Source organism: Hemibagrus wyckioides, linkage group LG06, assembly GCF_019097595.1.
Source record: "Hemibagrus wyckioides isolate EC202008001 linkage group LG06, SWU_Hwy_1.0, whole genome shotgun sequence".
NCBI lineage: Eukaryota > Metazoa > Chordata > Actinopteri > Siluriformes > Bagridae > Hemibagrus > Hemibagrus wyckioides.
Window position 1 is genome coordinate 14,510,697 of NC_080715.1, and position 15,949 is coordinate 14,526,645.

Sequence of the window (15,949 nt, forward strand, 5' to 3'; positions counted from 1 at the left end):
ATAAGGTTCAGCTCCAATGGGCAGGAAGTGGTTAACATCACTGGCAATGACTCCTGCTGGTGTAGGCTACCTTCCACACAGGAATATTCCTCAACACAATTCTTCACACCATTGCATAATTCAACCATCTGTTCCTTGCATCCTTCCATCCTCTTATTCAGTCTTATTTCTTTCCTCTATGCATCCCCATTATGCATGTATCATTTTTGCTGCTTCATAATGATTACAGATCTCTTCTATCCTGGGTCTATTTTTATAGAAGAAGTCACTTATATCTCACTAACACACACACACATGTATGTATATATATATATATATATATATATATATATATATATATATACAGTAAACAGGCCTGTCTGAGTGCTCTGAATTAAACTTTCTGTTTAAATCATTGACTCTTAAGACCTACTGCCACAATTAAACGTAATTTTTTCCATAAATGTATGATTAGTGCCATAATAAACCCAGTTGTGATTGAAAGGCTTTTGCCTAAAGGAGTGTGATTTTAAAGGTAGATTAAATTTATTATTCAGTTTCTGATGTATGATATTTCTATTAGTGGTGGACAGTAATTGGAAAGCGATTTACATAAACAGTGGGGCTCCTTCCCATGATGTACACATGGAAAAATTCATTGCTGAGTGTATTTTCTGGTGTGTCTATTGTGTCAGCCCTCAGCAATACTGCTTGCATGGAATATGTTAACCAATGAGACAATATTATCCTCAATTGCTCTCCTAAAGAACAATCATTTTTAAAGAATAGCCAAAATAAATCCATGCAGATGGGTTACAAAGGGAAAAGCCAGTGCCACTGTTATTCTGTTTGGGGGTGTAAGCTTCATGTCTTCACTTTGAGGGAAGGGATAGTCAATACAGTGATTGCCTTCATCCTCTGATGTAACATTTCTTTCCTGATAGGAGTGGGTTGTTCCAGGATGATAATGTCCCCGTCCTTCATGTTGGTTCTTTCAATAATTAATTTGTCACGCAGACATGTGCACAATGTAGGCCTAACCATTAGAATTAGGGCAAACAATCTACCCATGCTATTAAGGTAATAAAAAGTTATTACTTTAGGGAAGCTGCAGAAGTTGTTCTTTAAGTCTATAAATGTGGAAGTAGTTTATCAGGCTATGCATCAGTGTCAGGTGTTTAGGATGTAAAGGACACTGGAAAATACACAATAAGTCCGGTGAACCATGCTGACCGCTATTAGGCTCTGTGCTGTTAGATAGTGATATCCTCTTGAAAACAATTTAAGGCTTAATTGAAGTGTAAGATCCAGTAGCGCTAGACATCAATCGAAAATGTATTAATTTAATCAAGTCAGTTTCACAATAATGATGTGGAGGGATACTTATGATCCATAACAATATTTATTGGATATAACATTTCTTTCATTGTTATTTATTATTTCATGATTCAACTTATCTACTTTTTAATGCCTGGGGTTTTAAGTCAATGTGAAACAGAGTTACAATAAATATTAAATCTTACATAGTGTATTCATTTTGTATTTTATCCACTCTATGTAATAATTAGCTTTTAAAATTATGACCGCTTGAGCTCATTTGGTCACATTTGGCCAGGGACAGAAATGATGGGATTGGAATGGGACAGAATGATGGGATTCATTTGTCCCTAGCCATAGCTCAAGAGCTCCGTCTTACTTTAAGTCCTGCATTATTCCTCATTCTTATAATAGTTTCTGTAAGTGTTACAAGTACTCTCACATGAAACTTATCCAGAATCTATAAAATGCTGATTGGAGATTCCACAGCCTGCTACTGGCAGAAGCTTTTAACTGTCCACATATCAGCAAAGATCACAGCAGGAGATCACAGATACCCAGAGAAACACCCAGGATGCCAGTGCATTTTGATGAGGCTTGCCAGCCCTGATTGCAGTTATGCTATGGGAATTAATTAGTCTTGAATATCATCATTCTCACTCTTCCAGATGGCTTGCTCTAAATAGCCGCTTTCCATTCATTCATTAAACATTCGTTTGCGTTTCAACGAACTGAATAATGTTAATGATAAAGTGAAGCAATGCACTCGACGCAGTCGGCTTCCCCTGACTCCCTGCACCTCGCACTCATTATAATCAAAGATTACTCATTGATGAAGAAAATAAAAATAAAAAATAGTAAGTAAAACTTTTGTTAATTATTGATTTTTCAAACTCATATTTGCTGATGGTGTAGCTAGCATACAGTGATTTCATAAGAATCATTTACTTTTTTAATAGTTTGTTTGTAGAGATAAGTATGCAAATGTACATAGGTGTACGTATTTATCTTTTTCCTTTTATCTTAACTGTGACTTCTTTTTTTTCTTGTATTGCTTTCAGAAAGAATCATAGAAGACCATGAATCAGTCCTGGAAGTGCAGTCTAACTGGGGCATGGACTCAGACAGCCGCCTTTATTTCAGGAAGAATTATGCCAAATATGAATTCTTCAAGAAACCTCTGGTGTGTGTTGTGTGTACATGTGCGTTGGTCTTGGGGGAAAAAAGTCAGTATGTGATGCCTAGATAATATATAACTAATTGCCAGGGCTGCAGAAGGTTTCTTTTTAAATTAACTAATTTATAATCCATGCAAAAAATAAGCAAATTATATCCACTCTGATGCCTCAGTCTTCAGGTCTTTGAGGACTGTGCTTCTCTGGACAAACAGAGAATCAACTCAATTACCAGTCTTATTAGCAGAGTTCTGTTTAAAGGGCTTCATTAAAGTTTATGGGGGTCTGTTTGACTCACGTCTGCCTTTGATCAGTCAAGTTAGAGAGGATTATTCCTTTCCAGCAGGTTTAGGAGAAATGATGAGTTAAAGAGGAGACTCAAATGGTGACTCAAATATTAGGGCACAGACCATGCAAATCTTTAGAGTCTGTTATTTCTTCAGTCTTTAGTAAACTTAATGGCTGGTGTTTGTCAGTAATGATTGATGGTTTCCTCATGTTAACAGGATTTTTTTCCAGAAAGCATGGTGTCTATATCGAGTGAAGCCAATGGCCTCATGAACCACTCGCAGCTTATCCAGGTATCACCTTTCAGCAGTCTCACTGTCCTCAAATCTCTATTTTAACACCAAGTCATAAAAATATCATTCAGATACTTATCTTAAAGCATATTATTCAGTGTAAATGTTAAGGCTGATTTCATGAGAATAGGGCCATTTCTGTCACACTTATAAAGCATTTATAAATACTAGGTATATTAAGTAAAGTTGAAAGGTATTTTAAAATTAGGTAAAGTGTCTTTCACTGTAACCTATGCACATATTTCAGATAAATAACTTAAAGCATTAGTGAAATCCTATCTACAGATGACAGCATGAAAAAACCATCCATTAAAGCTTAAGAAAGATTTTAGTGTTTCGCAGCATTTACTTAAGCCTGATATGTAAATATATTCACCGCATGAAATATTTAAAATATTGCACAGTTCAACAGGATGCTGTGTTATCTGATTTTCCTGAAGATCATATAAAAAAGAAAAGCACAGTTTTTGAATGGTTAAATGCATGTTATCTTAGATTTACTGTTGCAAAATCAATATATTTTTTTAAATTGTGGATTTATTATTTTTAATTAGATACTTTTTAACAGTGGAATCCCCAATAAATTGTTTACAAAATAGGTCAAACTAGTAGGAAAGTTTTATTGCAGAGTGCAGATTGTAGAAAGTCTACAGTCTGAATGGCTTAACATAATTAAAACCTATACTCTTGTGCTTTTATCTCTTTACTATTCTGAGAGTTCTTATGCAAAGTACTGTCCAGTGAAAGATGTCTGACTGGTGCCGTTTGTGTCTGTGTGCTCTTAGACATTTCTCAACTCCAGCACATGTCCTGAGATCCACGGCTTCCTCTACTCGAAAGAGCAAGGCAGGAAGTCCTGGAAGAAGTTCTATTTTGTGTTGAGAAGGTCTGGGCTGTATTTTTCCAATAAGGGCACATCGAAGGTAATACAAACAAACAAACAAACAAAAAAACACAAACACAGTAATCCATTGCATGACCTGAAATTTTATGCAATAATCACTCTCTCTCTTTCACATGACCCTGCAGTACATAGCTAAGTGTAAGTGGTGTTGAACATGTTCAGCTCTATAAAGGTATATAATACCTGTAGCTTTTAGTTCTAATCATGCATTGCACCACTTGATCTTACTGCTTAGACTCTAGAGGCAAGTAACATTACTTACTCAAATCACTCCTAGCTTATCCAGTCTGAGACAAATATAAGTGATGGACAGAGCCTGGTTTGATAAGCCTGCTACAGATCATTTCAAAGCACCCTTATTCAAGCACTAATCTCCTGCAGTCCTGCTGTTAGATGTGACGGTTAGATCGAACAGCACGGCATTGTGGCCCTCGGCTGGCCAGAACTGGTTGGGCAGGATTGTGTGTGGCAGATTCTGGGGCTGTGCCAGTGTCTGAACCCTTCCCACTCACCACAGGTGAAGCTTATACCTGCTATGTACCATGCCAACCAGTGCTGCCCTCCTTCCATTTTTTCCTTTTTTACAACAAAGAGTTGTTGTTAGGCACGTAAGAGGAGCCCACACTCTACTAACTAATACCGCCCGGGTGCACAAAGCCGCTCTGCATCTACTCCACATCTTCGCATTTGATTGCTTACTAAAAAAAAAAAAAAAACATATTCCTGCTACACATATTAAAGCTGGTTGTTGTTTTTTTTTTGTCTGTGTAGCATTCCTTTCTCTTTTTCTGTCCACAGGTCTGTCAATCTCTGTCTCTTTTGTGTGTCTGTGTCTGTTATTGGCTGTTGGGAAATTAGAATAGTGTAGCACATAGACAAAATGAGACAAAGACTTGCTTTGTGTTGCTTTGCTTGGGAAAGCCTTTCTTTCTTTCCTCCCTTTCTCTCATTCTCTTCTTTTCACTTGGCTGCCTTTCACAGTTGTTAAGATAAAGCTGCTGGCATTGCAACATGTATGCTTCTATCTTCTCTTGTACATATTACACCCTGGTTGTAATTGAGAAGGTAGCCCCATTTGAAACAGAAAGGAATGCTACATAAGGGTCTTACATCATGCAAGTTTTGCCCTTGATTTTAATCATAACATTGCAAAGTCCTTAAGAGTGTTTCCAAACACTGAATGCTTAATCCACATCTTTTAAATGGAGCTTAGATGAACCCTCAAACTAAATCCACATCATTTTAACTGGTCCAGTAATTTTAGTCCCACTGCTGCAATGTAAGCCACAGTCTTAATGTCCTCCTACTCGTTAAATCCTGTTGCTGCTCTCTCAGCTTCTTCACTGTAATGTCTTAGAATCACAATGTTAAACCACGACAGCCTCAGCTCTGCTTCCTGTGCTGCAAAAGCAGACCTTCACCTTCAGCATTGGTATTTTTGTTTAAACTATTATTATGCTTCACTTTTTTTTCACATTCACATTTACCTCCTGCTGTGATTTTTCTTTATTACTTCCTCTTATATGGTCTTTTAGAAAATTCCTAGCGTCTTGCTTTATTCTTCTCTTCTTTGCTGCATATTTTTCTTTTGCCTCCAAGCTCTCTCCAATTCACACACACACACAGACTAGCTAGACAGTGTGCTGGATGCTGGACATAGCGTACATGTTTACATTCATCCTCCTGCTATGGCAGGCTTAGCATTGGAACTCGGGGATAGGGCAGAAGGAATTAGGGCACCCCCACTCCTCATCATCTTCACATAATCACCATCACACACATTTTTTATTGCCTTATAAATCAACTGATATGTTGAATTTTCTTTCTCATATGTAAGGAACCCAGACATCTGCAGTTTGTTGCAGAGTTTTGTGACAGTGATGTCTACACTTTGTTATCAGCCAGAAAAACACACGGAGCTCCCACAGACTACGGTTTCTGTATAAAGGTATTTGCAAACAACACACCCAGCTAAATCCGCAAACACACAAGTTTCACATATTTGATTGTGTAATGTCGATGTTGAATTGTTTTACACATACCATCTGTGCATAGTTAGCTTTATGATATAATAACCCTAATTAAGTGCCCCATTTGTCTGTGCCTCATTGTTTAATGGGTGTTATATAAAGCCATAATCAAACACAGTGTCTAGTGTCTTATCTCCCTTCATCATTTTAGTGTTGTGAGAAACCAGACATGATCTTAGTCATGGAGGTATTTTAAAATGTGATTGATATCATAAAGTGATTAAGAATGTGACTAGAAAATGTGTCTATGTGTGATTCGGTGTGCAGCCGAGTAAATCAAGCTCAGCTCGGGACCTCAAACTGCTATGTGCAGATGTTGAGCAGACCAGAACCTGCTGGATCACGGCAATGCGCCTCTTCAAGGTGAAAATTCTTTTTGCCACTCTGTGCCATTCTCCTTTTTTCTTTCCTCTCCCCCTTTTTTTCAGTGCAGTCTTTTTTAAATGACAGATATAGTCTTTATGGAGCATGTTTGATATAATTCTCTGAGCCATTTTAAAGGAGGTTCTACTCAGAGTACAATGTGTCCAGATATCCTGCAATCACTGCTCAGTGAATATTTCTCTATCTCTATAACACCACTCTAACATGCTTCTATGTATTGCAATGTGTGCAGTTTGGGATGCAACTATACCAAAACTTCATCCAGCCTCATCAGAAGCAGAAAAGCTCTCCAATGGTGAGTTTAGCAATACACGACTATGTCCTGAAATTGGCTACTTGTTAGTTAAACTGCATGTTAACCATGGGAAATCCATTATTCAGAATTACAGTCTACACCTGTGGACAAAACACAGTCGGAACATAACATGACATGATAACCCAGACTCAAAAATACAACTGGACTTAAAAAAGAAATGGAATAAAAAAAGGTTCAGTTCAAAATTGATTTATTTTGGCTGAATGCCTATTCATTTAGGCAGAAATAAGATAGTAAGAAGTAAGCAGTCCTGTACTATGTTCATGCAATCTTAACATATTACTATTGTTAATAGACATATTAATAGAATAGGAGAAAAAATAAATGAAAAGGCAAAAACAGATGCCCCCCTTTGTTTACTCTTCTTTCAGTAAACTAGGCCATCATCTTAGTGCTCACCTTAGTATCCCTATACTTAGACTGTAGCTAGCTGGCAGGATGAAAGAAATAATAATAATAATAATAATAATAATAATAATAATAATAATAATAATAATAATAATAATTATTATTATTATTATTATTATTATTATTATTATTATTATTATTATTATTATTATTGTAAACCACTTAAGAATGACTATCTGGAACTGTCATAAAATATTTCCTATCACCCCACATTCAATACAAACGACAAAGACAGATTTTAAACAGACATGGATAAAAGGCCAAAAGGGACGAAACAGGACAGCTAATACAGGGTACAGGCATCTATGCTGGCTGTTAACAAGGAGTGGAGCTAATCTGTTCTCCTCGTTGCTGTGTATTATCTGTTCAAAAAACATACAGTTCCAGGTTATATGTAAAGTGAACATGAGAGACATTGGGCTGGTGTGATAATAAACATATCAGAAATAAATGCTCAAATCTGCAGCCTTAAATATGATGTGTTGAACTGTTCATAGTAGCTTTGCCTGTAAGCTAGCTAGCATCTATAATATGTGTATAATATTTCATTTTTCAAGTTAATAATATTTTATTTTTATAATTCTTTATAATAATTTATATATATATATATATATATATATATATATATATATATATATATATAACACATATATATACATATATGTGTATATATACATATATAAATATGTATAAATATATATATATATATATATATACATATATATATATATATACATATATATATATATATATATATATGTATAATATTTCATTTTTCAAGTTAATAATAATAGTATAATATTTTATATACATGTATCAGTATGATGGTGTTTAGATTGTAATATGTACATAAGAAAAAAAGTTTATATATTCCCTCTTATACCACAGTAATTACCAGCACTAACATTTTATTCATATTTATTACATAAGAGCATGTTGTACATTTTGTCTGTTTATTGTTACATTTAATGTTGTGGCATGTCATGTTGTGAAATTTATCACTTTTACTGATGCTATAAACAGCAATTCCCTCACAAGCTTAAAGTTACAATTTTTATTGTTCTGTAGACTTTCATGTGTTAGATAACTTACAGAAATATCTTTACACCTGTCTGTTACAAAAGCACTGACAAAAATGCTAGATAAACATCTCCTAATAGACAAATAAAAAAAATTTGCACACTTTTGGAATCTGTTTATGTGGATCATCAATCATACCAGTCCATGTGAATTAGCTGTTACTATAGAAAGTATAGTGTTAGTGTTGAATATAGTATAATTATGCTGTGATCTGCTTGTATAGAAACAATGAAGAATTCAGAGGCGCAAATGAAGTTTCAGCATACAAAAATAAAATGAATAGTCTCTCTTAGAGAGACTGATGCATGATGCAGCTCTGTGTAGCTCCAGCTGGGCGGTTTCATAGACCCTCTGGCCAGTAGAGATCCGTACTTGATGCCATAAATAGGGAGCTGCAGTTTCATGCTCATTTCTGAGAACAATTTACTAATGTTGCCTCTAAATAACAGTATTGTGTGTGAGTAAAGCTCCCTGAGCTACTTTTAGTGTGTTGGACATGATTGAGGAGCCAGACTGATTCTAAATATATCTCGGCATCAGCTGCTCACTGACTTTACAACTCATCACCTCTGCCTTGTTGTTAGTGGAACACAGCAAGTGGGTCCTAACCTGCACACATACACACACAGTCTAGTGTCTGAGATGGGAGTCAAGTTTGCAGCCACACTATTGTGAATAACCAAGGAACAACCCATCTGTATATAACGTGGTGGTGAAGTGCAGCATGTCTTATGAGAGTCATAAGGCTTCTCAATACCCTCTGTTCATAGAAGTGTTCTCTGAACCATTAGGATCCTGTTACTGTTTAATGTGAGGCCAGTGGCACATAGTGATTATAGTAATTCTAGATAGAACTGACTGGAGATTGACACTAGAATTCTGCGGGCTGTTCGGAAAACAGACTCACACCTTCTTCATCTCCAGCTGGGCAACGTAATCTTACACAGCAAGAATTTCCTAGAAATTAGGCATGTGACAAGATTCATGTTATTTGGTCAACCGTGTGGACAGTAGCTTACGTAAATGGTTAAACTGGACCCAAATTTCAGTTGGAATTGAAGGCCATGTTTTTACTTTTTTAACTTAGATAAATCTTTTTATTTGTTTACACACATGCAATGACAACAGCAGTAACAAAAATAATAACAAATTGCCAACAAGCACTCATGGATTTAATTCACTCATGAATGAATGAAATGGAATGAAGGAACAAATGAATGAGCAACTTAAATTCATGAGTGTTTGATAGCAATACATTCATTCATTTGTGCTTGACAGCAATTCATTCATTTGTTCACCTTCTGGGTAACTGCTTTATCCTGGTCAGGGTCATGCTGGAATCCACAGCTAATCCTGGTAACACAAGAGAATTCACCTCCATTGCAGGACACACATTCAAACACATTTACACACTCATTTACACCAAGAGGCACAGCCCATGTTAGTCTAAACAAGCCACCTACTGTAACTGCATGTTTTTAGAAGACACCAGAGAACCAGGAGAAAGCCCACATGAAGACGGGGAGAAGTTGTGAAGGTCACAGATAGAAACCTGAGCTCAGGAATTCAATCAGTGACCATGGAGAACACCGCTATGCACTGTACCACTTTAACTTCTTGTACTCATTATTTAAACACAAATTTTCAGAATACAATTAAAATGAACGAAACCAATTACTAATTAATTCATATAACCAATTATAATTATTTTTACTTTTTATTTTTGACTTTAGGCCATCTCCTTTTTTATCTTAGTTCATTCCACTTGTGAGTAAAGTGACCCTGGCAAGTGATGGCAAAAATGTCTCAGTCCTAAGAGCTCACAGAACTGAAGTGTTCTCACATGTAACACACTCCCTGCACACATTTGCTTCACTGATCCATGCTTGTGAATGATGAAAATAAAAAAATAAGTTAAAATATATATATATAAATATATTAAATATATTATTTATAAATAACTTATAAATAAGTTCATCCCAGCTGGTTGTTATGACAGTGACTTTGTTAACCGTCACCGGGCACAGGCCTCCTGAAAATGAACTCTAGACATTTTTTTTTAAAAATTACTCCTCTAGGATTTTATAACTCTAAAATTATAAATATTTTAATGCCATTTCCCACCGCATACTCAGTAAGCCTTACAAAAAGTCTCATTTTCCATTTCTTAGGGATTATGGGGGATTGAGAGCTAACAAGTGTGACATCTTAAAAGTGCCTATTAAGAGTTATGTGCCCAAGCATCAATCTATATAAACCCACTAATCCACACAAATAACCCAGTCTTAAAGCCTAGTGATATTGGTGGTCTGAGCAAGAATTCCGTTATTAGAACACTGGATGGCAGCATGACTCCACAAAGACAAAAGAACATCCAAGTCGCTTTTGTGTGTGTGTGTGTGTGCAATAAACAGAAAGAATAGTAATTCTGGATCCTAACTTCTTTGTGTGTGTATTTTATTTTATTTTATTGTTTTTTTGTTTGTTTGTTTTTTCAGAGAAGCATTTCAGAGAACTCTCTCGTGGCCATGGATTTCTCAGGGCAGAGGAGCCGTGTGATTGATAACCCATCCGAGGCTCTGTCAGTGGCTGTGGAGGAAGGTCTATCATGGAGGGTGAGGCACAGATCTGCCTCTTAACATAGCAGCATTGCATTAGGTGATCTACAGCTGGTCAACCGTTTCAACTGAACCCTTTCCACTCAAAATCACGCTTTTTCATGAACTTAATTCAAGCATAACATGGATTTTCCAGCCACGCTGCTGGTGGAATGAAAGCTCCAGTGTCCTTCGCAGTGTTGCGTCTCAATTTTTGGAGTGAGAGATGCTGTTTGTTCTCTGCGAAACTGGAGATGTGGAGTCCTTGAACCGCTGTGTAAAACTGTAGTGATACATAGTGCCGATTGAGCTTGGATATTGATTCGTTTTCATTCACCGTTTCAGTTGGAGATGTCTAAAGATGTCATGTTTTGGCACTGACAGGTTGTACCACAGCCAATCACAGTGTTTTATTTAGAAGTGTGAAAATGCAGGCATATTTTATCAGTCCTGCACTGTGAACTGAAGTGTCTGCTGACTGACATGAGGAGCTGAGTCTGGCAGGTTCTGTGATGATGATATAGTCTGTCTGCAACTAACATATAGGACTCGAAGGGTTAATAAGAAACTTTATGGTATTTTCACTGGGACTCATGCCAGATCTGTGTACATAAAGTACTGTAAGTAATGGTAGCTGTGGGATGATAGTAATAGGAGTTGTTTTTGGATGATAAATAACTTTCTCTTACAGAGGAAGAGCTGCCATCGACTCAGCCATGGAAGCTGCTCCCCCTCCCAAAGCTCCTTATCCAACATAGGTCAGTCTCCCATTCTCACTCTTCTTCTATTTTTTACCTTTTATGGTCTTCGCTGAACATGTTCTCCTGCTCTGTAGCAATCCACATGGCTCAGCCGTGGTTCCACAGCAAACTGTCTCGAGAAGAGGCTCACAAACTCATCACCCAGCATGGCCTCATCGATGGGTACTTCTTATTCCATATGCTTTTTACACTCATGGATTAATGTTTGTCTTTTATCTATAAGTGTATATTCTTTAAATCTTCTGTTTTCAGAGTTTTCCTCTTAAGGGACAGCCAAAGCAACCCCAAGACCTTCGTCCTGTCCTTGTGTCATGCACAGAGAATCAGACACTTTCAGATAGTCCCTGTAAGTTCTGTTTTAACTTTGGATATGTTCAGACAAGCAGCACAAATCAGATTGTTTCTTCAAAAACAAACATGCAAAATTAAGATGAAATCCAACATTAAGGCAGACCACATAATGCAGTCATCTGAGAGAAATTCATCTAGATTAACAGTATAAACAGTATCTTATATAAGGTTGCAAACAGCACCGTCTTCAATGCTTCTTACTGCGGTCTCTGCTGAATACCTTCAGAACCATGACTGAGCACTGTCTTTTTATAAAAGATAATCCACAGCAAAATCTAACTACCTAACTGTAGCATACCACAAACCACTTAGCATTTATTCACTATAGCAACTAATGTAAGTTTATGAGCAAATGGAGCTGAATTCTGAAAAATCAGATTAGTTCACTTGTAATGTATCTCATTTGCACTGCAGATTGCTATCCATTGTTTGTTTTTTTTACTATCAGATCAGTGAATTGTGTGTAATTATAATTGTGTGTGTAAGGTTGAGGATGATGGCGAGCTCTTCTACAGCCTGGATGACGGAAACACTCGCTTCAGTGATCTGCTTCAGCTGGTGGAGTTTTACCAGCTAAACCGCGGAGTTTTGCCCTGCAAGCTCAAACACCACTGTGCCCGAACCACCCTGTGAACCCACGCCAAAACCCCTATCCGATCACCCACTGACCTGACAATTTGTTTTACGGATTCCGTCAAAACCTTCTACACCAAACCCAAAACAACCCTGCTCCAAGCCAAGACTCTTAAACTCCATCCCCTGTACCTCTACCAACCCTGATGTTCACCACTGACACGTTTTTCACTCCATTACACAACCACACACATTCACAGGGTGACTCTGGACAAATTGCCAGCGCAGCTCGTGCCTTGGACAGGAAACTCAAACAGACTCTTCCTGTCTAGTTTTAATGTTCACTCCTATGTGAAATTATGATCATAAGCTGTGGGGTGCTGCAAGATCAAACAGACTTTAGTGGAGCTGAGAAAGGACTTAAGTTAAGTGCTGATAAGTGTATGAGAGTCCCCTCTGAGACTGTGCTTTATAATGAGTCAGGATTGCTAGCTCTTTATGATGAAGGTTTTGGTCGATGTACTGTACAAAAAAAGTGTAGACATTGCAGCTTGAATGATTCGTATTTGAAGCTTTCGAATTCTGAGATGTTATGAGAAGCTAAAGTAGCAAACTCTCGGTCAGAGCTCTGCCCTGAGTGCTGACAACCTGTGTGTCCATATCATGTGAACAGAATAGACAGACATGGTACAGCCATAATCACATGTGCACAATAAGCTGAAACTGTTGGTTTTGCCAGCAGGAAGAGGGCCTTCGGGGGATCTGGACACCCTCCTTTGAGCTTTTGGGTAAAATGTTAAAATGTCTCCTTCTTTAACTCATGTGACAAAATAATTCAGGTATTTTATAAAAAATGTGATATGTGTAGTTTGTTTGAGAGGTGAGACTTTGCTCTGTGCATGCTGTAGGCCACATTCTGTCCAAATGCAATGGGTTGTGTTAGCATGAAAAGGCAGCTGTTCGATGCTGCTTCTCACACTCCAAGCAGACATACACACTTCCTTTGGATCTTTGCTGTACCAGGTCATGGAATGTACATACACAGAAACTTACAGTACACACTCACCTTAAACACATTTCCATATGAACATACCCACACACAGCACCCTAGAGTGATGCTGGATCACACTATAAGCAGTTTACATGCTGAACATTGAAACTCGGACAGAATGTGTGAAGTTGCTTGTTATTAATAAATTGAACAAATCAAATTTTATATTAAAAATGCATATTTTATGGATACTTGTTAAGATTCAGGTTCACAGTGTTTAACACCTGAAGTGGTAAGTTTCTGTTTTTACAGAACGTTGAAGATGACCACTACAATCATTGTCTGGCGATGTGCTGTTTCTTCAGGTTGTGAGATTTCACCCTCAAACCTTCCCTTAAAAAAAGAAAGAAAAGAAAAGCTATTAGTGATTGCAAATCACATATGACTAACATGTTGTACTGTAAAAAAAAGAAAAGACAAAAAACTAAATAAAGAACACTTGATAAAAAGTTTTAATACTGTAAAAAAAAATTAAATGCATTTGAGTTAAAAGCCAGGAAAATGTTTCTTTCTTTGATAGGTTTTGTTAGGCCTTGATTTCTTTCTTATGAATGATAACCATGCTTATATCTTAGGTTGCAATTTTTTTTTCATAGAAAAGCAAACATCTTTTCTGTCTGTGTGTACTACTTGAGTCATGTTTTGTACAACTTAGTATGCAAAATGAACCGACCTGGAATGAAAAATATGTTTTATATACGTGGGTAAAAGAAAAAAAAAAAAAAGCATTTAGAAAGGTCTTGATTCATCATGGTATTTGCACTGTAGTCGAAAACACTGGTAACTTTTCATTTCCAATGCTGAGGGATAACTGTGACTTTTAAATCCTTTTGGTAAGGAGTAGATTTATTCCCATGCTTCTGCTGAGAAATGCTCTGCTCTTTTGATACAGGCCCTGACAGTGTAGTGTATGTGAATTGACACTGTTTATATATGTCTCCTATAAAACTGGCTTTGTTCACCTGCCTCTACACTGTCATTATTGACACTTCAACTCATCAACTATTCATACTCCTGCTCCGGCAACAGTGTGGTGGAACATTTCGCAGTACTATACCTGCTTTTTAATATATTTTTATAGACTTTATGAGGGCATCTGTTCAGCCTTATCATGCTCATCTCTTTGGCTAATACATTATCCTTTTATTTGTTTGTGGGCCTTTTTATCATAACTAGGGGTGTGGTAGCTCAATGTTTAAGGCGTTGTCTTACCGATCAGAGGGTTGTGAGTTGGAATCCCAGGACCATCAAGCTACTGCTGCAGGGCCCTTGAGCAAGGCCCTTAACCCTTGGTTGCTCAGGTAAATGAATGAGATAAATGTAAGTTGCTCTGGATAAAGGCATCTGCTAAATGCTGTAAATGTTTTAAGCAATGACACCGAATGTGTCTATGGAGAGAAATTAAGCAATATGTACATAGAATAAGGAACTGAGATTGTTTCAATAAACATCATTGTGCATCATTTATGCGATGCAGTTAGGCACTAATTGGGTGATGTACATGATACTTGCCAGGGCCATAATTATAATCTACATGGCGCTTGATGATGTTTCTCTCAGATCAAATCTTGCATCCAGCCAGTTAAGTTGTCATAAATAGTTTTCAATTTATGGACAATAATTGGGCATTGGTATATTGAATCCTTATCCTCTCTCCTTCTCTCTCTCTCTCTCTCTCTCTCTCTTAAAAAAAATTATTTTAACTTTTACTTTGAATGTTGAGGCTTTGGGATCTTCAGCATGGTTTCAACCATTGCTCATTCAAGGCACTTAAAACAGCATGCTCACTAAGTGAACCATCAATAAATGCACACACACACACACACACACACACACAGTCGATGTGATGGCACCTGGACGGAGCCTGCAGAGAGACTCTACCAATAGAGAGTTATTAGGACCAGCAGACATAAAATATTCATGGCTTCATGAATAATTAATTAACAATCAGTATGGTACAAAAATAAGAACCATTGGTAACAACAAATACAATAGAATGGTAAATTGCAATCTGTCCAGCAACAAGCAAACACTAGTTTGTATTGAATCCTATCACTACATTGAGCTCAATAATTAATACAATATCCATCCATGAATTACTAGACACAAAATCAACAAAGTTAAAGAAATATGTTGGTCATTTCTATACACATCACCCAGCTGGTTTGCTCATCATGTGTGTGTTCAGCAGGCCGTGTAGTTGGTTATTTTTTTGCTGTATCCTGGCTTGTACTCGCACCATATAATTCAGAATTCGCTTTACTCATGGGCCACCCTTAATATTCCATACACCTCCCAACCTAAATAACTACACATTTCTAACCTTAGCCTTAATCTAATCAGTGGGTTTTTACTTTTTTACTTAAAAGACAGACTTTATTAAAATGAATTTCTGTTCATCCTTAGTAACTTCCTGTTGAGGGTCAAGGTGTTTAAAATTAG

At 36.9% G+C, this 15,949-nt stretch overlaps 1 protein-coding gene across 6 annotated transcripts in view; it reads left to right on the forward strand.

Annotated features, from left to right (window-relative positions):
* The window catches only part of grb14 (growth factor receptor-bound protein 14), a 50,061-nt gene extending 35,588 nt beyond the window's left edge, over positions 1–14,473 (forward strand). For all 6 annotated transcript variants that reach the window (XM_058392717.1, XM_058392720.1, XM_058392718.1 and 3 more), the window contains 11 exons: positions 2,358–2,479; positions 2,978–3,052; positions 3,838–3,975; positions 5,794–5,904; positions 6,254–6,349; positions 6,603–6,665; positions 10,673–10,789; positions 11,463–11,529; positions 11,607–11,694; positions 11,785–11,878; positions 12,370–14,473. In XM_058392717.1, the coding sequence (XP_058248700.1) occupies positions 2,358–2,479; positions 2,978–3,052; positions 3,838–3,975; positions 5,794–5,904; positions 6,254–6,349; positions 6,603–6,665; positions 10,673–10,789; positions 11,463–11,529; positions 11,607–11,694; positions 11,785–11,878; positions 12,370–12,516 (1,118 nt within the window). In that variant the 3' untranslated portion in view covers positions 12,517–14,473. The remainder of the gene's footprint in view (positions 1–2,357; positions 2,480–2,977; positions 3,053–3,837; positions 3,976–5,793; positions 5,905–6,253; positions 6,350–6,602; positions 6,666–10,672; positions 10,790–11,462; positions 11,530–11,606; positions 11,695–11,784; positions 11,879–12,369) is intronic.
* Positions 14,474–15,949: the final 1,476 nt, after the last annotated feature.